The 22,177-nt window shown below is 40.1% G+C and overlaps 1 protein-coding gene and 1 long non-coding RNA gene across 2 annotated transcripts in view; both read right to left on the reverse strand.

Annotated features, from left to right (window-relative positions):
* Window positions 1–22,177, reverse strand: part of LOC146991054 (uncharacterized) — a 607,823-nt gene that overhangs the window by 77,620 nt on the left and 508,026 nt on the right. The window lies entirely within an intron of this gene.
* The window catches only part of sorcs3a (sortilin related VPS10 domain containing receptor 3a), a 272,255-nt gene that overhangs the window by 27,258 nt on the left and 222,820 nt on the right, over window positions 1–22,177 (reverse strand). Inside the window, exons 11-18 of the mRNA XM_085792439.1 lie at window positions 20,158–20,260; window positions 19,046–19,122; window positions 17,034–17,125; window positions 15,652–15,759; window positions 14,070–14,187; window positions 13,836–13,969; window positions 10,722–10,835; window positions 7,346–7,517 (exon numbers count right to left, since the gene is read on the reverse strand). Coding sequence (XP_085648565.1) covers window positions 7,346–7,517; window positions 10,722–10,835; window positions 13,836–13,969; window positions 14,070–14,187; window positions 15,652–15,759; window positions 17,034–17,125; window positions 19,046–19,122; window positions 20,158–20,260 — 918 coding nt within the window. The remainder of the gene's footprint in view (window positions 1–7,345; window positions 7,518–10,721; window positions 10,836–13,835; window positions 13,970–14,069; window positions 14,188–15,651; window positions 15,760–17,033; window positions 17,126–19,045; window positions 19,123–20,157; window positions 20,261–22,177) is intronic.

Below are 22,177 nucleotides of genomic sequence, written 5' to 3' on the forward strand. Positions count from 1 at the left end.
ATTTTCAATAAATATATTGTTTTGTCTTTATAGTTATTTTCTTATTATTATTTAGTGGTCGGCTCGCCCAGCATTTCCTACTTTCAGTTTCCCGGATGCTGCCCGGCGGGTCATGGGAATAACTCAGCCGGATCGCCGTTTATGGTCGGAACTACCTACGACAGTATCTGATCGTCTTTGAACCTCCGACTTTCATTCTTAATTAATAAAAACATTTTTGGCAAATGTTTTCGCTTTCGTACGTCTTGCGCCGGTCCAAGAATTCCACAGAGGCTCATGGGAAATGTAGTGTGAAAACACTTTGCTTTCCAAAACTCCTTGTTGTCCCTTTAATGGTGTGAAGATGAAAGAAAGTCTGTGGCTTTTTGTGTGCAATGTTTTACCTTGGAGGACACAACTGCAAATAGGTGAGGATGATCAGGAGAGAAAAGGATTTAAATTGTCTAGACACATTGCTATAGAAGGATTACCTATAGTTATTAATAGTCAATTTTATTACACAGACAGCTTGTCCACAGCCTGCCTGTGGCATATCAGAGAAGTGTTTCTAATTTCTCCCAACAGCCAAACAAGTCTGTAAAAATCCAAATATTTCAAAAATGAACACTGCAGTTAATATTTTAGATGGGAATCCTCAGTCGTCGTGTCTTTCATGTTTGATCATAATGCTCATTGGCAGGAGATTCCATTGAGATTTTTCACTGGGGCAGAAGTATGTTTCACAAAAAAAGATAACACGAGCTACAACAACTGTAAAACATTTCCCCCCCAAATGTGACTAGAGTCTCAAACAGAGAAGTGGCTGATAAGAATTCAAACAATAGTTGGGAGATCACAAGGAGCTTGTACTAACCAAGACAAAGTCTTTTGAACTTGTTGGACGAATATTTAACTGGGGATGCTGTTTGTAGTTATGGCCATGCAGATGGAAGCAGGGGATGGCAGCACATATCCACATCAAGATGAACACTACATTACTAAAACCAGACAGTATAACAGTTATAAATAAATCCTTTCAGGTTCTCACACCTTAAGGGTACAATTAAAAGCCATTAGAGAAATCTGAATGAATTTTCTGTGTAAAATAAGAGTCTCTATGATAAAAGAACAAAACAAGTGAAGCATGACCAATGTCTGCGAGTTTTACTAACTTTACTAAATGAATAAAGACATTGTGAAGATCAAATTGAGTCAGCTAACATCATGGGCCCAGTAATTTGTAGGGTGCCTCTCACTGGGGACCTCCTAGCTTAGCGTAGCTCCAGTAAAAATAAATAAATACAACAATAAACAGATTAAAACATGCCTCCCTCTGCACATTAAATAGAAAATAAGATTAAAAGTGGCCTGTGGCTTTTGTCTGTTTGCTACAGAACTAGTTTTCAGTCCACCCCTACCTGCTGGGCAGCTGACACAAGCTAGCAGCTGTCAGCAGATACATAGCTGATGTTAGCTCAGGAAATGTAAGCAGCAGGAGATGAACTGGTTATGAAAGAAAAAAATAATAGTCTATGTATGAGGAAACCTGGAATTCAAAAGTAACAATGACAAACAAAACAGCAGGTGGTGCACATTGAATTCAATTCAATTTCCTAAAGGCAGGTAAGTTATATTAGGAAGGCTGTCTGTGCTTCTGTGTTTGAATGTGTAGTTTGGAGGCAGAACCAGTTTTACTGAAACATGTGCTAAAAGTACGACAGAGTATTAACAGCCACACTGTGGCAACAAAGAAGTAAATCTGACATTTTGAGAATGAGGTCATAATACTGTGGAAATAAGAGTACATGGGAATATTACAATCAAAACAAGAGAAAAGACTGGGCTGCGTATGGGAACTGCTGTTTGTTCATGCACAGTTGTTTCAATGTGATGATGCTGATGACGCAGAACGTCATGTGAAACCTCTGCTAAAGTTTAACAGGATATTCCACAACACAGCTCTGCTCTTCATTTCCCTCTGGAACAACACTGAATCTAAAACTACAGCTCCAGTCTGTAATATGTGACTTTGTTTTTTTTTTTTTTGCAGGTTGTCATTGCAGGTGTTTGTGCAATGGAGCTAGATCATGCAAGTTCATGCAGAACTTCTTACTGGTTGTAAGCATATGGTAATTAACTTTTTGCAGCTGCAGACACACACCAACACTATAGACTGTAAACACTAAACCATTTTAAATGATGATATGAAGCGTCTCAAATTCACAGCTTCCCTCCTCTCCTTTTTTTTGATGCTAAATGTGGAAGCCAATCGCTTGGTAAAGTCGTTTTTCCAAAGCTAATCTGTAGCTGTGATTGTTGTATTGCATACCCGGGCCCCTCATCCGATAGAAAGCAGATGCAATGTACCATGCAGTCATGCCTGTCTGATCATATCCAAAAACACAGATCCATCATTTTATTAGATTTGATCCGTATTTTTAAATGTAGTTATGTGCCACAGAGTCTTCTACCAATTAAATATTAAAGGCCCCTTCGCTGTCCCCAAGAAATACAGCCATTGCAGACTTCATGAATATAAATTAAACTTTGAAATCATCTAGAGAATTCTCTCTAAGAGGGCTGATGCCATAAGGATTCTTTACCGCACCCTTCTTTTATCACATCTGTGCTTCCCACCCCCACGTCCTGTATCGCTCCCTCCACTTTTCCATCAAGACAATCACCCTCTTAATGAAAGAAATAGGCCTCGATTCCTCAACTCATCACACAGTAATATGACAACTGGGCCTGGACAACACCCTGTGGGACACACACTTACCTTGAGCTGTTGCAATAGCAGGAAAACACTTCTTCTAAGGCCCCGAAGACTGCAGTTAATGTCAGACCATATTCTGCCTTAGGAACATGTGAGGCAGTTTCCATGTGACCAGGCAGCCTGGGAAGACTGATCCTGAACACAGTGCCTTTCACTCACTAACAGGGTCTCTGGTGAGGTTGACTTCTGCCTCTGGCTCAGGACTCTTCCATAGACTTGGCAATTTAGAGCCATTTGACTCTATTAAACTTTTCAAAGTATTTAGAACCAGGTTAGTTTCCTGGAAAGTGCAGCACTCCCAACTTCAGCATTTCTGCCTTGGGCCTTGGTTAAACTCTATGTTGTTAATGTTTTATAGGTAAAACAAAACAGCTTTACGCTCAGTTCCCTGCAGGTCTCAATCTTTGCTGTACAGGAACCAACACATTGACTTTTACTTCATGAATTGTTATACTGTACGTATACTAAATAATAATTAAGTGTAATTAAAGGTATAGTATGTTGGAATTACCCCATCTAGCGGTGTGGTTGCATATCGGAACGTATTCTTGATGTTGCACTCACGTGAAATCGGGCAGACGTCAGACAGACAACAGACGCTGCATGTAACAGGATAAACAAGCCTCTATGTAAACAAGTGGTCCACCAGCACAAGGCAAAACAATACAGGTGTGACAATATGTTGTCATGGTGATGTCGTATTGTTTACTAGACCCACGTTTTACCGTCATTCTCTCGTCGAGTAAAATGACATCCGGTTGGTTTGCCAACGGCCGTCTGCCTGACTGCACCTGAATGCAACATCAGTGCCAAGAACACCTCTTTTGGTCGCACCAAATTTCAAGTCTTTGGTCCGGACCATGGTCCAGTGGAGCTTTCAGACCTGTACATACAGTATGGTTCAGTCCGATACTCAACAAACGAGGTCGGTGTGAAAGCCCCCTGAAGCATTGGTCAAAGAGTGCCCTGTGTATTTAACCCTTTACCGGGCAAGTGACTGTTTTTGGACACTTCCGCACATGTTATATTTCCGCCCCGTGCTCCCCGTCAGTAAGAACAAGAAACATGTGGTTTTCACCAAGCCAATCAGCAAAGACCAGGCTACATTACGGTATACGTCATCATAGCCTTTGACCAATCAGCAGAGACCAGGAATGCCGCTAACTTTCTCTTTTTTTCGACCGCGGAAAAAGACGCTCAGTCGGCTCGGCTCGCGGTAGTAATTAGATCGATACATCACAACTAATCAAGCTAAGTTGATGACACTCACACATTTTACAGTTGATTAGTTGTGCTAAGTCATGACATAAATATTGTTTGTGGAGATCTTAGTGAAATGAGTGAAAATACACCATGAAAAATGCAGTGACCATATTTGATCATACGCCCGTTTATGGTAAACACTGAAGTGTCCGTTTTTGGACATTATGCCCTATTCAGGTAACAAACCATATAAGTGCATTTCCCTCACAAATAAGGCAATAAAACTTAGGAAATTGTGTTTTAATGTTGCCTAATGTTTTTATATAACTTAACAGTGATTTAGAGAGAATTTTAGACATTTGAAGCTATAAATAGTGAATATGAGTGATTTTTCTCAGTTTATGACTTATAAACAGTTGTGTAAAATTCTTTAGATTAATTAATGTTGTCTAAGGTTTTTATATAACCATTCAGTAATTCAGAGAGAATTTTAACTAATTTCAAGACATTTTGAAGCTATAAATAGTGAATATGAGTGACTTTATAATCGTATAAAATACGATATACATTTTATTTATACAAATGCTTATATACATATATATTATTATTATTACAATAATATTATAATAATTCCAATTTAAAAGCCATACATGTTCTAAAACTTAATAATTTTTGCACTTTATGTGTTTTTCTTATATTTTCTATACATACACTTCTTGGAATTTTTCTTTACCACAAACGGGCAAGGAACCAAAAATGGTCACTTCGTTGACCTTCAATTTCTACATGAAAATGAAAAATTTTGAAAAATGTCAAAATTGTAATTAAGTCTTGTTATATCCTAGAATAACAATCTAAGGTTGGAATTTTGAATTTCAAAGTATTTCAATGAGTGCCCTATAAAGGGTTAAAGGTATAATATGTAGGAATTCCCCCCATCTAGCGGTGCGGTTGCATATCTGAACGTATTCTTGATGTTGCATTCACGTGAAATCAGGCAGATGTCAGACAGACAACAGACGCTGCATGTAACAGGATAAACAAGCCTCTATGTAAACAAGTGGTCCACCAGCACGAGGCAAAACAATACAGGCGTGACAATATGTTGTCATGGTGATGTTGTATTGTTTACCTGACCCACGTTTTACCGTCTTTCTCTCATCGAGTAAAATGACATCCGGTTGGTTTGCCGACGGCCGTCTGCCTGACTGCACCTGAATGCAACATCAGTGCCTCTGTCCTTCCTCACACTACACAGTGGTGACAGTTTTAACAGGCGGAAAGGGGGAATGACATGCAGCAAAAGGCCGCCTTTACATGTATAATCCATAGAAAACGTAACCATTCCCATATTAGTGCCTTCAACTTTGTTTCACGTGCCTTATAAAACAATGATGCTACACTCTCACTAGAGACGGACAGCAACGAGGAAAGAGGAGTGGAAGTGATCACAGCGACTGGAGACAGAAGTCTCCAAACTTTGGCTTCATTTCACACAAGATGAATCTCACTGTTGATATAAATGAGCAAGTGACGTATTAGTCTGACAGCACTGCTGAGACTAAATGAATGTAGGGGAAGGCAGAATAAGAAATGACACAGGAGAAAGAAGATTGTGTAGTAATAACACCTTGTTAAAGCAGTTATCTACTTTTTAAAATTAAAAATAGAGCTAGTGGCACTGAACACCTGTATAGGCCCACTTCTTTCCACATTGGAAATCCACAGGAATCAATATAGAATCAGACTGATCAGATTTTATCGATACCAGTGCCGTTATAGATTTTGTTAATCGATCCCCATCTCTATCCGAGGATGACCTAATCAAATTATAGCCTGCACTGTAGGATTAATCAATAACAATGTTAATTATGATGGTGACACAACACTAATGGTTCTTGCTGCTGTTATTGTTAATAACATTATTAAACCTATAAATATCACTAGTCTAGCAGCGCTTGAATACAACGGCTCTCTTTCGTTTCTCCCCCTTCTCTCCCCCCTCAGCCCAACCACTCAAGGCAGACAGCCGCCCACACTGAGGCTGCTTCTGTCTGACTTTTTCTTTTCCACTGTCGCCAAGTGCTGCTCATGGTGGAAAACTCTTGGGTTTTCTTCTGTAAAATTGTAAGATCTGGATCTGCCTTTGGATAGAATACATTGGAGCTACATAAGTAGAATAGAATAGAATTTAACTGAAATGGGACGACGGTCCAGAGAGAATTATCACCTAACTGCAGAGTGTGACTTACATTCACATTAATGCTAATGTGTCTGCTGGTTGTGAAAATAGGCAGCAGTTGTTAATTTGCTATAGAGTCTGTCAGAGTGCTTTTCCCTGGTGGTTGAAATTCAATGAATCCAGATTAGTAAAAAGAAGTTGAATAAATCAATATCTTGGGTAAATGGGTATTAGTAGTCCATTATACAACAAGTAGTTCTGACCAAGCAATCTGATTGGTCAACAAGACATTTAGAGAACGTGCTCAAATCAGCATGACAGCACGCCTAACTCATTACTAAACATATTACTCCACCATGTCATGTTGTTTTATCCATCTCCATGGTAACCATCCATAGATTCTTATTTTTATTATTTTAGAAACGTTATGTTACTCGTGAAAATAAATCACAAACTAAATCAACCTCCTAGAGCTCCTTTCAGATGCCAAACTCAAATTTTAGAACAATTAAATAACCATTTTTTAGTGAATATGATGTAAACTGCCCCGTTTTAGCCAAGAGGCTGTTCCCTTCCGTATCTGTACAGTCAGAGAGACACTATTGTAACCGCGGTGAAAATAAAATATGGCCTGGTGCTGAATATTTCATTGGATAAAATGGAAGATACCTCTCTTTGCGACTTTTGGGCTTTTAAATAATCAAAATGTTTGACTTTCCCCATCAGCTGTGTCGGCGACGTGGTATTGATTTAGTTTGGGAAAGTCAGAGGCCGTGATAAAACATTAACGTCAGCTCAGAGTTCACTCATCTGGGACTAGAAAATCCTTTCTGTTGCTAGGTCGTTACTAAGGGTCGGATTATTTGCTGTAGAGGTAAACTAGGTTCCATTACACATAGGAGTCTACTGACGTGATTGATTGTGTTTCAGGTATTAGTCGGACCCCATGTATTCCCATGGAAACGGGAAGCACACTCGCAAAAACCTTTCAAATTTGAGAGCAAATTGTCCATCAAAATTTATATATTTTGATTATACTTTTACTTTTTCTTTGTTGGTAATAGTTGTATAATCGCAATATTACCCTCGAGGGTGTGCTTAAACGTAATTTGAGCACTTCAGTGACACTTGCTCAAATGACGTTAAAGCACATCCTCTCGGGTAATATTGCTTATTTCAGAGATGTGTCTTCATTGTGTTCTCACCTCATCCAGATGCACCAGAAAGGTGACGTTGTTGCCCAGGTTCGCGGTGAGCTTGCCATCCTTGGTGGTCAGTAAGAGTCCTTTGGGAGGTCTGTTGGGGCACTGCTGCTTCCTGGCTGTGTACATCTCCTTCACTCCTTTAGTGCAGTTGTTCAACACCACCTTACGATACCTTTGAGGAGACACAAGTCGAAATGCAGTGTCTCTGTTGTGTTTTCTACACCAGACTTCACACGATTTCACATTTCTTTCATTTTTAATAATGAAAGGATGCCACACGAGCGTGTGGTTTGTAAACTGTTCTGTTGAGCAGTGTGTCGGCGAGGCGGTCGTCTCTGTAACAGCTCCACTGTGCAACAACACACTGGATGACAACTGACAATACAGGCCGTGTCACAGGCTGAGACTTCCTTGCCAAAGTTAATCATGGTGGTAGTGAATAAAAAAAACTCCCACTGAGAATAAGCTTTGGAAGTTGTCAGTCCCCCGGGGAGCTCCCACAACACACATACACACACACACACACACACACACACACACACACACACACACACACACACACACACACACACACACACACACACATCTTGAAAAGTAAATTATTGCATCGCAGACACACAACTGAATTTCGCTCTTGAGAAGTTATTGTCACTAAGGTGTAAACCAATCCAATACTGCAGTGGGAGTCTTTTTTTTTCTTAATGGATGTGGTAGTTTATGATGAAGCAGGTTCAGTTAAAAGGAAGTAGAAATTCCCTAATCTGCTGGTTGTGAAATAGGTGAAATAAACAAATAGGAGTCAAATATTTTTGTTTTGACTGAGCAGGTGTCAGTTGCTGTGCTATTATGGTCTTTTTTGTTGTTGCTTTTTGGCAAACAATATTTACCCACTGTGCTTCTAAAGATTGTTTGATTTTGTCAGTCAAACATCTGCCAACATGTAACTTCAATGAGACATCAGTGCTGTGTAAAGCATTGGTCTGCTGTACTACATAGTAACCAGGTCTGGTAATGATCACACCCATGGGTCAAACCCACACAGGTGTTCTCACTTATTAACCTAATGAAACCTTTCCCGTGTTGCCGTGGAGACTGAGCTCGACCGGCATCTCTGTCACTTACTGTTACTATGAATTATGACTTTATTGCTTGAATTAGTAAACTGATAATGCGTTCAGAGATAACACATAAATTCCAGACCGGCTTTGGATGGTTTCAGCCCAAAAAAGACTAATCTGCTACGTTGACAATATGTGATTTAATTTGTGATAATCCATCATACAAAATTGATGATATCCCTTTCTTCCACCCTATTCTGAATAACATTTCATGATTATTATTGTTATTATCTATCTCTCTTATGAAAGGCAATGCACCAATATACCCAGCCCCCCCCCCCAGCAGCTTAGGGTTCAGGTTGACGCTGTCTGGGTTTGCTGTTTACTGTAACCTGTGTCAACATCAAGCATCCGTCAAAAATGATTTTTTTTCACCTTCCTTATATGAATTTCTGATGATCATAATGCATTTCATCAGTCACATGTCTTCAAATCACTGCAGTGTAGAGTTCCTTTAAATTCTAAGAAAATTCTTAGAATGTCCCCTTAAAGTTAAGACTAGGACCTTGTAAAGATATTCACAAAGCATGTTAGCCCTTCAGAGAGCTCCTAAGGTGACAATCTGTCTCCTTAAAGAGGAGGGAGGAGGACTTTTAAGAGACCTAAGAGTTTCTTAAAGGTATAGGATAGTTCAACATTTTGGCAAATTGGCCCATTGCCATAATCGCTATAGTCATAGCAGTAGGTTTGTTACCTTTAATTGTCGGTGCAAGCTATTTTTAGAATGGCGGAGCAGAGCCGTGAGCTGCTTTCTTGGTTTCCCTCATTAAACTCATCAAATACACAATCCAACAACTCCAATGCTGACGTGGACAAGTTGTGAGCTGCACATTCACCACACTATGAGATAATAACAGGACGTTACAAGACAGAGTTGTTTTAGAGGTAAATTCATGCAAAACCGCTGATGCGCGTTGCCTTCAGGGACAGTTTTTCAGCAAGCAGACTCTGTATTTACCTCGAAAACGGCTCTGTTTCGTAACGTTCTGTTATTATCTCATAGCGTGGTGAATGTGCAGGTCACAAGTTGTCCACGGAAGTGTTTTGGAGTTTTTGTATTTTGTATTTGATGAGTTTGATGAGGGAAACCAAGAAATTCCTTTAGCCTCCTCCGTAGTGTAGCTCTGAGCAGCTCGCCCCTCCGCTCCACTGTTCTAAAAATAGCTTACACCGACAATTAAAGGTAACGAACCTACTGCTATGACTGTAGGGATTATGGCAATGGGCCAATTTGCCAAAATGTTGAACTATCCCTTTAAGCAGAGAAGGAAATGGCAGAAAGACGGAGAGATCGAAGAAATGTTCTCCAAACACTGAATGACAGCGATTTAATGAAACGCTACATATTCGACTGTGCAGGGATGATGTTTGTGGTCGATCTCCCAGTGTGAAACACCACAATAACAGCAGAAATGAAGGTAATCGCACCCTTATCATGTTTAACTGTAAAAATGCACCGATACAGCAGTGATGACTGTCAGAACCCTCTGTCAGTTTTTTGTACTTGCACTGTAGCGCTGTTTGTTCATATTCCACTGGATGTCCACACGTTACCGGCTCACAAACACACATTCATGGACATCCATGTTGTTGATGTAATTGATCAGACAACGATACATACATTTGTGTGCGGTGTGTTCCAGTCTGCCTCTTGGCTTTGGCTACCGAGCTGAATTTACCTATTGTTATATGCAAAATGGTGATTAACCATAATATAAATATAATAACTATCGGCATGTGAACACTGCACAAGTCTGAATGCTTCTTTTAAGCCTGACTGACAATTTATAAAACTATGTTAAGTTGTTCATGACATGTCTTACTGTAATAGCCTAACTAGGTTCTGTGATTGGTGAATTTCACTGTCCATTCATCACTAGGAGGGCATTTGGGTTTTTTCCCGTCCTTTTTTCTAACAACCAATCAGAGCTTAAAAAAGAATGAGTCATCCCTAGCAACGGGGTCAACCCACTAAGACAAAAGTTTCTGTACCCTCCTTGCTCAGAGTTTCTCTCAGAAACTTCCTAAATCACTCTTAAGCTTAGATTCCTTGCTAGGAATGTTTGGGCTGAGTTAGGAGCTCTCTGAGAGGACTCTGAGAATCTTTGTGAATACAGGCTCTGGTCTTTAAAGGAGAAACACACATACAGTACTACACTCTGATAAAGCCCTGCTTTAGCATCCAAATCCTGCAAAACACATCAATTTGTGTCAAATAACATATAAATAGACGGTATGTCAGATTACACAGTCCTTACCCTGTGCTGTTGAGGTAGTTCTGGCCCTGGCTGCAGCTTCTGGACACAGAAAAGGGATTAAACCAGAAGGCAGGCCGGCAGTTCCCGTCCCCGCGCCGCTCATATCCATAATCACTGTCAGAGAAACAGAGCACATCCACACAGTACATGATCAATATCGGTATGTGAAAAGGGACATGTTGTCACACAGCGGGTCCCACATCGCTGTCTTATCTATCTCTTTATAACTGGTGACCATGCAGCCTGTCTGGCACAGAGGCGCATCGTTATTATATATTGATTAAGGCCACTGTTGACAAATGCACCACAACAGCAGAGCTGTGCATATGAAAAACACAGACTGGAGGGAGGCTGTCACCATGCACCAAGATGAGGAACTCTTACTTGCCTGCGAGTGCAAGTGCAATTCTAATCACAACATGATTTACATCTAACAAAGCAAGGTAAGCAAATGTCCTTTCTAATGATGCTCATGACACTGATTCATCAATTACTTACCAAGCCAGAACAAATAAACAAAACTAACCAGCCTGTGGCTGACTGGTCCATTTTGATTGTGTGATTACAGCAGTGTGAACTATTCATTAACAAGCAGTCAGGACAGATCAGCTGCAGAGGAGCATGTGGGGTCAGTGTGGAGTCCTTCTGGGGACACAACAGCCAAGCTCATGTTTTAACAGTGAGATCATTAACAGCAATGCTAGAGTTAGGTCTGTATGAAAAATGACACAGAAAACAAAGTGACATAATTATCACACCTCTCTGTGACTGGTAATGCCTTTTAGCCAAAACTACTTTTTGAATAGATGCATTAGCCTCCATAGCTATAGGCTGTTTGGTGTTTAATGTATTTTAGTTACACACCTTTAGAGTTACTGTGACTGGGTTGCAAAATTCTGGGAATTTTCAGAGTTGGAAACTTTCCAAGGGAATTAACGGGAATATATGGTTGTCTGGTCTTCGTACCTAGGGTAACTATGATAGTCAGCTGCTGCGGCAATTGTTTATCAAACAACCAGTACACTCAGTCCCTGTGTGTAACTGCTACTTCCCCTGTCATGTGTATGTCATTCTCTGGGCTGTAAGAGCAAAACACAGTAATTACACCAATTATAGAAAAGTTGATTACATGCTTCATTATTAATCTGATTGTCACGAGCTTATCATATGTCTAAGGCAAATGTCAATATCCCAAACATTATAGCAATATACGATTTTGGGGTAAATATCACAACAATGGGAATAAAGGGAATAAATCCGAAATTTACAAAATTGAAGGTTGGCCCTTAACAGGGAACTTGGGGTGGGGTGGGGCGGGGTTCATGTTTTTTTTGTTCAGTAAAAGAATTGATTGTTCATACAAGAACTAAAACTTGATAAAGTTCTGCTCACAAATAAATCTGTTGAAATGTCATGTTTTTTAAATTGTATTATTTTGCCTGAATGTCTGTTTATGACAAAACAAACTATTTACATTTATGTTTGGATATGATACAGTTTGTTTAAATTACCCCCAATTTCCAGTTAATTCAAACAGGCAAACAGGTCTGAAAGTTCCCTAAATGTTGTTCAGGAAATGTGTAATCCAAAGTACGGGGTTTCATTTTCCAGCCTTAATCTTTAGTGCATCGGTTTCTCGCTCTGCATTTTCAATATGATAAAAAAAAAATTCTATTCTTTGCGAGCAGGTCTCTTTTCCATGCATAGCTCAGTCATTTCATATCCGTCTAATAAGTATGCACTTGAGGTGATCATGTGGCAGACAGACGCTTCACACCTCAAATTAAGTTAAAGGATTTGAGCTTCTTTCTGCACTGGTGCTTTTTTAAAATCCTTATTTTAGAATTTTAAGCATGAACCAAATAAGTCTCTGTGGAGAGAGACCAAATGAGATAGACAGACAGACAGAAGTCAGACATAAAATAGCACCAACTTCACACTAGTTTCAATGTGAACCAATTAGCACTCACTCTCCGACCTTCTACAAACACTATTAACATAACTGCTGTATGTTGGGACTTTCTTCTTTTCCCTGTCATACAAGATAAAAATACAACCATTTGGGATTTGCATACAAATTGAAACTATTTACACCCCTCCACACTGTCTCAGCAGAATTACAAACACAGCGGGCTGGTAGACAGATGTTAGGGAGACAGACAATATGAGGAAATTGTGTAAAATGACCCCAAACTTATCAGATTATTGGAAAACCGGCATGCAAATGGGGCAAATTAATGAGACACATGAATAGCATATGCAATGGATTCCACTTAAAGAGCTGAAGGCTGGTCTGTGAGATGAACAGTGTTTGTATAGGACTCCTTTCTGAATGCTTGTGTTGTCACATTGTGAATGCACTGATCACAGAAAATGGCAGACTCCACTTATAGGTAAGGAACAAATCATCCACTTTGCATACTTTTCTCTTTCACTGCCTTTTTTAGGTAGCTGCTGTAAGCTTGTAGTTTTTCTGTATCCTGCTGTAATACAAACCAGTTAAATTACTTTTACCACTTAGTATTAGAATACAAAATGCTGCAGCACCTCTAAAACAGAACATATCTGTGAATCTAATTTTCTTCTTGTGTACAGTAGTTAGAACTGTGGTTATTACAAGGCTGGTCTAATCCAAAAGAAGAGGGGGCTTTACAGCAAATCCAAACCACAGAGTTCCATGGTTGAAGTAATGTGATTCAGTGTTGTTGTAGCTAGAACAGGTAGGTTTAATCAGCCATTCAGAGCGCATTTGAGTGGACTGAAGAGGAGGTTTAATGGTGGCTGGATGGATTCACTCTAAAGAAATAAGTGGCTACTGAGGGGAAGCTGATTTAAAGACTTCAGAGCAATATTTATTTCAAATGTTTTGGCTTTTAATTGGGCATAGCCTTTATATTGTTACAAATATACATCCGCTCAGTGCAAAATAATCCAAGTATTAACGCAGTAAAGCACACACATCCTCTGAAAGCAGTGCTTGTACATGTGTGGCGGTGTTATAGAACAAACATTGGTGTTAATGAAGTTCTTTTGCAGACAATAGAGAGAAAAATAATCCCCCTTGACAATAATGAAGAAAGAAGCCATTGCACAAAAAGGCAAACTCTAACTTACCATTCAAAATCATGAGCTCGGCAAATACAGGACTCAGCTGAGAGGATTCTGGAGTAATCTTTTCCCAACATGCAGTAGGTTCCAGGCCTGCGCTTCATGTAAATCTGCTTTTGTCCCATCACACATGGCTCACCCTGTGGTTACAATGTGTAACATTATTCAGTGATATGTCTTTTTAAAGGCATGCAGTTATTTAAAACACAATCACTTCCATATAACCACATCAGTGTTTACCTGGTTGTGGAGGTGCCAGGTTTGATAGTCCTCCTCTGTGCACTTCCTGCTGAAGATGGACTTGTAGTCTATCTTGATAAGCTGCCATTCAGAGCGGTGGCTAAAATGTCCAAAAAAGCTACAGAGACAAATATGAAATGATGCATTTACTGACTTCACAGAGTATAGAGTATATATTGCAACCGGCCCTATAACGTTTCTATTTCTAATAGCAACATGCTGTTCTAATGAACCGCTGAGACCTAGTAACTAAACCCTCACCTTCATTTTGAACAATCCAGTTTGTTTCTTTGTTTGTTTGTGTCTGATTCTTCATTATTAGGGGTGTGACGAGATCTTGCAAGATTAAACTTGACGATATTTCTCGTCGCGTTAAAAATCTGTCTCGCGAGATTTCTATTTTTATTTTAAAACGATGTAAAACAGGGTTTCCACTACCAGTTACCATTAGGCTACTTTGCACCCCTTTCCACTACACAGTTTATAACTCTACTCAGCTCGGTTTAGGTGCTTTTCAGTCACAGCTGAGTTCTTCATAGTTCGGGTCCGAATAGTGAAATGGCACTGGGGGGGGGGGGGGTGTCGCTGCCGCTACTTAAAAAAGAGGAAACACTGCACATAATATTGTTTGTACTTGAAAAAAAGAAAGGAATATTTTATTTTATTTATTTTATTTTAACTTTTATACATTTTAGTTTTAGTTTCAATTTGTGGAAGAAGAAGTTTATTAAAAGCTCATGCTTACATCATGCATGTAAAGAGTTATAATAAAACATTTCAAAATGCATGTGCAACTCGGTTAAATAAAAGTCTGTTGGTCCAGTCATATATTTTGTCATTATAGTTTTCTTAAAATCTCGTCTCGTCTCGTCCTCGTGAGATGAGTGTATCATCACACCCCTATTCATTATAATTATTTAATCTTTTTTTTCTATTTTGGGATCCCATTGTTCTGACATCTCAGCTCCTCTCCAAGAATAAGAAATGAGTTGTGATAAACTAGAGTTATAATTCTAAATTTACTGTAATGATGTACACATGTTCCACTGTTTTAGCTGCTTTTATTTTCTTGTTGATTGGAAGGCGGTGGTGGTAGCAGCTGGAGAGTGTTTTTGATACTAAGATCTGGACCAGTGACACCCACACAATCCTGATGAAGGCAACTAGCAGAATATTTGAGTGTTAAACCTCTTGCTCTACCAGCCATGGCTATTTAATCATACAGTATAAAGACCTATTGAGGATTTAAAACCACATTTGCAAGGGCTTTAAGATAAAAAAAAACACACACACACACACACAAAAACACAGTGACTTTTACTGTGATGTAATATCTGACTAAGAGCTTACATGACCCATTACCTGCCTCCCAGAAATGTGGCATAATAAAGACAAAACACCACAAAGCTTTGAATAGATGTCTACTAAGAGTCCTTTATCCATCAAACAGAAAAAGAAAAGAAGAACTCAGGGGACTGAACAAAGTGACAAAAATCCCGTTCACCCTCCACGCCCCGACAAGGACAAAAACCAACACCCTCTAACGTGTCATTCATCTCTTTGTGGATTTGTCAGGACTCACGTCATGATTTGATTCTCGGCCCCGGCCTCCACCAAGACTCCGTCCACGAACAGCGGCACAGAGGAGAAGCTGTGTTGGTTCCACTGCCTCCCCTCATCAAAGCTGACCCTGTGCATGTATGTCACAATGTATTCTCATCACAAACTCGGCAATAGCGATGGCACTGAAACAGACACTCTGTGTTAGAGCCTGGTCACGGGGGAGGATTTAGGTGGAGATCAGAATGACTGGCTTGTCTCAACAGACGGGTCTCTGAGTCTCTGTGCAATTAGCTACTGTAGCTTTGGGTAAATATCAAAAGTCTGAGCATTAATAGGGGTATTTAAAAGACTGTCTGGTTATCAAAGCAGAGAGGGACAAAACTGCGTTCAGAGCACATGAAGACAGTCGATGTTTTGGAGGAAAAAAAAGCAGCGTCACAGGTCGTAAGTAAGTAAAGTCTATGCCAGGGTGAAAAAAAAACAAGCCCAGGACAGAAACTGTTTCATGTTCGACTACAAAACTGCAGAGGGAGAAGGAGACAGCAAAAAAATTGGACAGCTTTCATCATCTAGGCCTCGGCTCTATTTATTCTGACAGCTTATCAACATCGGTGCTGATGTGAGAACAACCAGGAGTACCTGAGTGTGACATGGGTTGAAACACTGCTGAGGCCTGCGCTTGGAAGAAAGAAAATCCCCCCATGCTGCCTCCGACACCCCCCCCCCTTCCCTCCACTGTCTTCATTTAGCTAAAAGCATTTCCAACAGGAAATGCGTTGACATGAACCTATTATGAAATTCAGGCTGGGGAAGTGTTTAAGTTAACAGTGGCTGAGAAAGCAATACTGTTTCAGAGTTGCTGTACAGTGGCTATGGTGATACACAGGCTTCTTTCTATCTGTCAGTTTTTTTTTTTCTCTTCCTCTACCATCACTCTTAAATTGGTTGGGAGACAAAAAGCCAGCAGGTTACACTTCACTGGCTCTAAAACTAATTTCAAAATTGTTGCAAAAGCGACTGGAGAACAGATCTGGTCTCACTTGGATTAGCCTGCACTGAGGCAAAGCGTAGGCACACGATTTGGCAAGAGGGAAGAAACATGTTAATGAAAACACTAAAAGGGGGGGCTCAGACTGCTGCTTGTTAATGATAAGTGGCTAGAAAAAAAAAAATCTCTCAAATTATAGTGCCGGTGACTTTTTTTTTCAAGAGCCACAGTCAAAGTGCATCGCTAAATGGATCAAGTGTCACAAACACTGTACCTGCTGATTTCCTTTTTTAAAATTTTCCTTTTCCTTTTTTCTTTTAGGGGGAGGGGGGGGGGGCTGCATTTACTTTAGACAGCTGTAGGAAATTGGAGAGGAAATTTAAGACTGAAAAAACTTCTCGAAATGGACATACCACAAGTGTCTGGTTGGCACAGACGGCTGTTTCACGGCAACCAGGGCCCCTCCTTTATCCAGGAACCACACGTTGTGCTCCTCTTCAAATATCTGAGGAGACACATGCAGGAAGTCATCATTATGGTATGGATAACAGGGACTGTAAAAGATTACAGTGGCAAAGTTTTCACAGGAAGACAAAAAATCCTGAGATAAGCAGTCGTTCACTACCTCGCCCTGTGTATGACTTCCCTTTGATGTTGTACACAACATTGTTGACATCAGAGGGTGATAAAATACAATCTCAACTAATACATAAAGTGCATGAGGCACAGCCCTGGATTCTACTCAGACATTAGGATAATGCTAGCAGTTCTGTTCTGCTGGTGTTAGTAAACCCACATCTTATAAGTCTTATATAAAATGTATTGTTTAAAGGGATATTTCAACATTTTGGCCCATTTCCACCCATTGCCATAATCCCATATAGTCTTAGGAGTAGGTTCGTTACCTTTAATTGTCGGTGCAAGCAGTTTTTAGATCGGCGGGGCAGAGACGCAAGCTGCTCAGCTGACGCAGGCGCATGGTATTTCTATGCTTCCCTCATCAAACTCATCAAATACACAATCCAACAACTCCAAAGCGCTCTTGTGGACAAGTTGTGACCTGCACATTCACCACACTATGAGATAATAACGGAACGTTACAAGATGGAGTTGTCTTAGAGGTAAATGTGTAGCCGGAACTACATTCCAGACACGGCTGCTAGGCGGAGTGATTTCAAAAGCAAGTAGTTCAGAGTATTTGCTTCGTGAGTCGTAATGTTACATAATTATACTGTACGTTGATTGTGCGTTATCATTTCATAGTGTGGTGAATGTGCAGGTCACAACTTGTCCACCAGAGTGTTTTAGAGTTGTTGGATTGTGTATTTAGTTTGATGAGGGAAACGTGGAAATACCGTGCAGCTCGCATCTCTGCCCCGCTGATCGAAAAACAGCTTGCACCGACAATTAAAGGTAATGAACCTATTCCTAAAACTATAGGCATTATGGCAATAGGCCAATTTGCCAAAATGTTGAAATATCTCTTCAATGAAGCAAAAATCTATAACTGTGCACCAGAAACTTCATGGCAGCTCTAGCCGGCGCCTGAAGAAGGCGGCCAAAGGGGCGGGGAATCCAAGCTGTCTTTTTCTTGTTGTCTCAATGGATGACACATCATGTAGCTCTGGGAAACCGGAGATCTCATTAATTACTTGTTCCTCCATCTTCTTCCTCTCGCTCAATTTCTCCTGCTGTGAGAATCCCACTCTGTAACTGACTGCTGCTTCGCTGCTCCTTCGCATAAAGTTGAGCTTCTCTCAACTTCAAACTGAGTCTCCGGTCGCTGGCGTCGCGCCGCTCGCTGCTGCAGCCGATGCACCAGACATCTTAGTTTCATCGCAAACGTTCATTGAAAATAAACTGCTGCCGGATGCTTATGACGATCATGAAGGTTTTGGTGTCAGTGCACAGTGAGAATTTCATATTAAAATTTTAAAAAATTATTGTTTTAAGGTAAGGTAGCTTACAAGAGCTGAATATGCTAGAAAAAGATATAACATTTTGCAAAATGTACAAAACCAGTTGAAACCTGCTTTTATTCACTTCCAAAAGATTACAATGAATTTGTGAATCTGCTGCTGTCACCACAGATATGTCACAGGTGTTCTCCTAACTTCAACAATGGCTCTATTCTCTTTCAGTGACAGTGAGCCAGGATGTGGAATAGCATAGCAGGACCGGAAACGTAACAAAATTCATTCATTATTAATTTTTATCCTTTACTGTGATGCGCCAAAAATGTCACATAAAAAAAGCCTGGGCCTCACTTGAAACTAAGGAGGTGGGAGGGTTGTATTACAAGACATCTTGATACAATATATACACTTGGAAAATCCAGTAACTTTTTATGTGTAGAACATTTCACACTGTTGTTGGAGCCTGTCAGTTGGCTTGATCTGAATGTGAGTGTTGGTGTGAAGCTCACCTGTCTCCAGCTGTTGCCAGCATCAGATGAGATGAACATGCCAACATTGTTGTAGGACAGCTCTGCTCCAATATTTCCTGCAGTCACAAAAAAACACAACACAATCAGATCACACAGATACATTGCCATATGTGTTTAAAATACATACTGCTAATCACACCACAACAGTGATTTCATTTATTGGCTGGATTCCCAGACTGGCGTGATGTCTTCAATCCAAACGCATGTGAATAATACAAAGAAGATGCTGGGTTAATTCCTATGCATCCCTGCATTATTCAGGCGACATAATGTGGAGGAAGGTGGTGGTGGGGGGGGGGGCGTCTCCTTCGCTCTGGCAGGTTTTGATGTTGCAAAAACAATGCTTCCTCTGCCGATCTGCTCCACCGTCTTGGCCGCAGCTCAGTCAATAGGCATGTGTTTGATCTGGATGGTGTTTGTCATGTTGCTGAGATGATCTCTGCACCACCTGACGTCTTAAAAGGCGCAGTGGGCAAAGTGAGTCGCTGTGCCAAAGTAAAGCCTTGGCCAGCACTATACTACACACACACACACACACACACACACACACACAAGACACACTGCAAGCATGGCAGTGGAGATGTATGTTTATTCAGCATTCTCACACTCTAAAGACAAAACAGACAGATCCAAAGACAAACACACACACATACACAAAAGCCAAATCAGACTTTTTTTTCTGCTGACATGGCCACTGCAGCTTTTATGTCTCTCTTGCCTAACTTTGTCTCTCCTCTTCACTTCAGCTCTTGCAGACACAAAAACACAGCATGACACAAATTGACGCCTTTGCGCGCACGCGGGAATTGTTTGAGCTGCTTGTCATCACAATAGGTGGGCTAGTCATCCACATGTTTGCTGTAGAGGTAGTGGAGATCCTGTGGCGAGCAGCTTAAAGAGTCTTTGACACAGATGAGATCTATTAACTGACTGGGAGAATCAGATTGAAGTGCTTCGTACTAAATATTTTCAGGATTTACAGGAGACAATGCATATTTTATTATATAAAAAGGGTTTGATACAAATTGCTGTGGTAGGTATCAACCAATGCTCTGTGGCATTGTTCCACAGCTACTGGTCTCTTGTCTCACCTGTAGCAACAATGATCCCTGGTGCCGAGTTCTTGGTGGTGATTGTTCCTGACAAGTAAGGGTTCTCTGACATTTGCAGCTGGAGATGAAGTGAGCAGAGAGGCTGGAAAAGAAGAATAAAACAACTGAGATGAATGATGATTTGAGAAAAAAAAAGAAAAAGAAAAATTAACATTAAAATACATTCACCCAGAACAAAAGTCTACATATAAACCAAGACTCCAGTAAACATTTCAGCAAGAATTACTGCAAGAGTAGACCTGAGTCTATACTCTTGTCTCCAGAAGATTGTCCATTTTTTCTACACTCTCTTGTCTGAGTGTTGGATAAATTAAATTAGCAGTGTCCAAACTGAGGGAGTGCATCCATTAGAGGCTGCAACACTGTGCCACAACTAGGTTGTCCCATTTGGAAGGCTCTGTTGTCAAGGCTGCTACTGTAGGTGACAAGAGCTGCACTTTGTTGTACAGCTTGTGACGTGAAAATCCTCTGGAGACGTCTCATTTCGGTTCTCTTTTATACTGTATTAGCATGCTGTCATAATATAATTGATATACCTATCACCTATTGGATTATATTGTACGGAACCGGGGGGAGAAAAGTGTGGACTGTCTTGTTTGACCTGATGCCACCATATGAATATTAGTTTCATTTTGAATGTGCATCAACTTTTCAAATTGACAGTTAACATCCGTGTAAAGTAGGGATGTCACGATTATAAATTTTCTTGGTCCGATTATTGTCAGAGAAACAATCACAGTACTACGATTATCACAATTATTATGAACATGTAAAATTAAATATAGTCAAAATATAATTACATTACTCATCTCTTAATATAGGACCAGTTATTAATCCCCCGGGGGAAGTGTTTGAAATATTTATGTCATTATTTGTCCTCTATACCAAATGTTTAAGTTTATTTTAATCATTTCTTTACAATACAAATGACACACTAACATTTAAACTCCTACCAATTCAGTGTAACTTTAGATAAATGGACCAGTATCTGTGCATTTTCCATTCCTTTGGTGCACATCTGCCGATAAGGTTCCAACATAATTTCGGAAAGTGACAGTATTTAGGAATCTTTATGATCAATTCATTGTGGCGTTTAATAATGCAATTCATTGTGAAAACAAGTAATCGTGACATCCTGAGTGTAAAGTGAGTGTGGATGTTCCACTTGAAATGATAGGGTCAGAATAAAATTGTTGAACCAAAAAAAAAATAAAACAAAATCATTAATTGGTCTTACAAAGGGAGCTAATTGCATCTTCATATGTTGTGCTAATTGTATTTTAACTGTCATTAATACATAGACCAGAGGAATTTGCATCCTTGCATCTGTTCACAAAGCAGAAAAAAAGTGTCTGCTTTTATCTTTGCAGCAGACAGTGTGTCACTGGTGTAGGGACATCAAGGGCGGTGGGACTGAACAAGGTAAACAAAAAGGAATCTACAGCAGTAATTAAAATGTCACATGAATGCACAATCACAGGGAACCTGTAAGCCACAGCGCACGGCCCCAAAATCACCTCTTCAAACAGCACGGAGTCCTCCTAATGTCTCAGACATGATTCCTCACAACAGTTGGCCTGTTAGCTTTAGTTGCAGGGAGGCTGTCTAATGAGGAGGGAGGTGCCATCAACACATGCAGTGAACGGGGATCTGCCGTGTCCCATTGCATTTCCTCCAAACATGTCATTAAAAAAAAGACATGTTACAATTTGCTGCTAAAAAAAACATCTCTCTAGTTAGTGCATATGCTTGGCAAAAAAAAAATCAGTGGTCACAAATGTAATTTTATTTTGTATGTATTTTGTTTCCAAAGCAGATTCTGTTTTGTTTCCAAAGAACCTAACGATTACAGGGCTGCCCTCAAATAGTCGACCAAGCACTGGTCGACCAAAAAATCATTAGCCGACCAAAATTTCATTGGTCGATTGGTCGTAGGAAAAAAAACAAAAAACATTTGGAGCCGTGTCTTATCAAAATTAAGTCAAAATCAATATGACTG

The sequence above is a fragment of the Trachurus japonicus genome, chromosome 1 (assembly GCF_045865225.1).
Source record: "Trachurus japonicus isolate A0001 chromosome 1, Traja_1.0".
In the NCBI taxonomy this organism is placed as follows: Eukaryota; Metazoa; Chordata; class Actinopteri; order Carangiformes; family Carangidae; genus Trachurus; species Trachurus japonicus.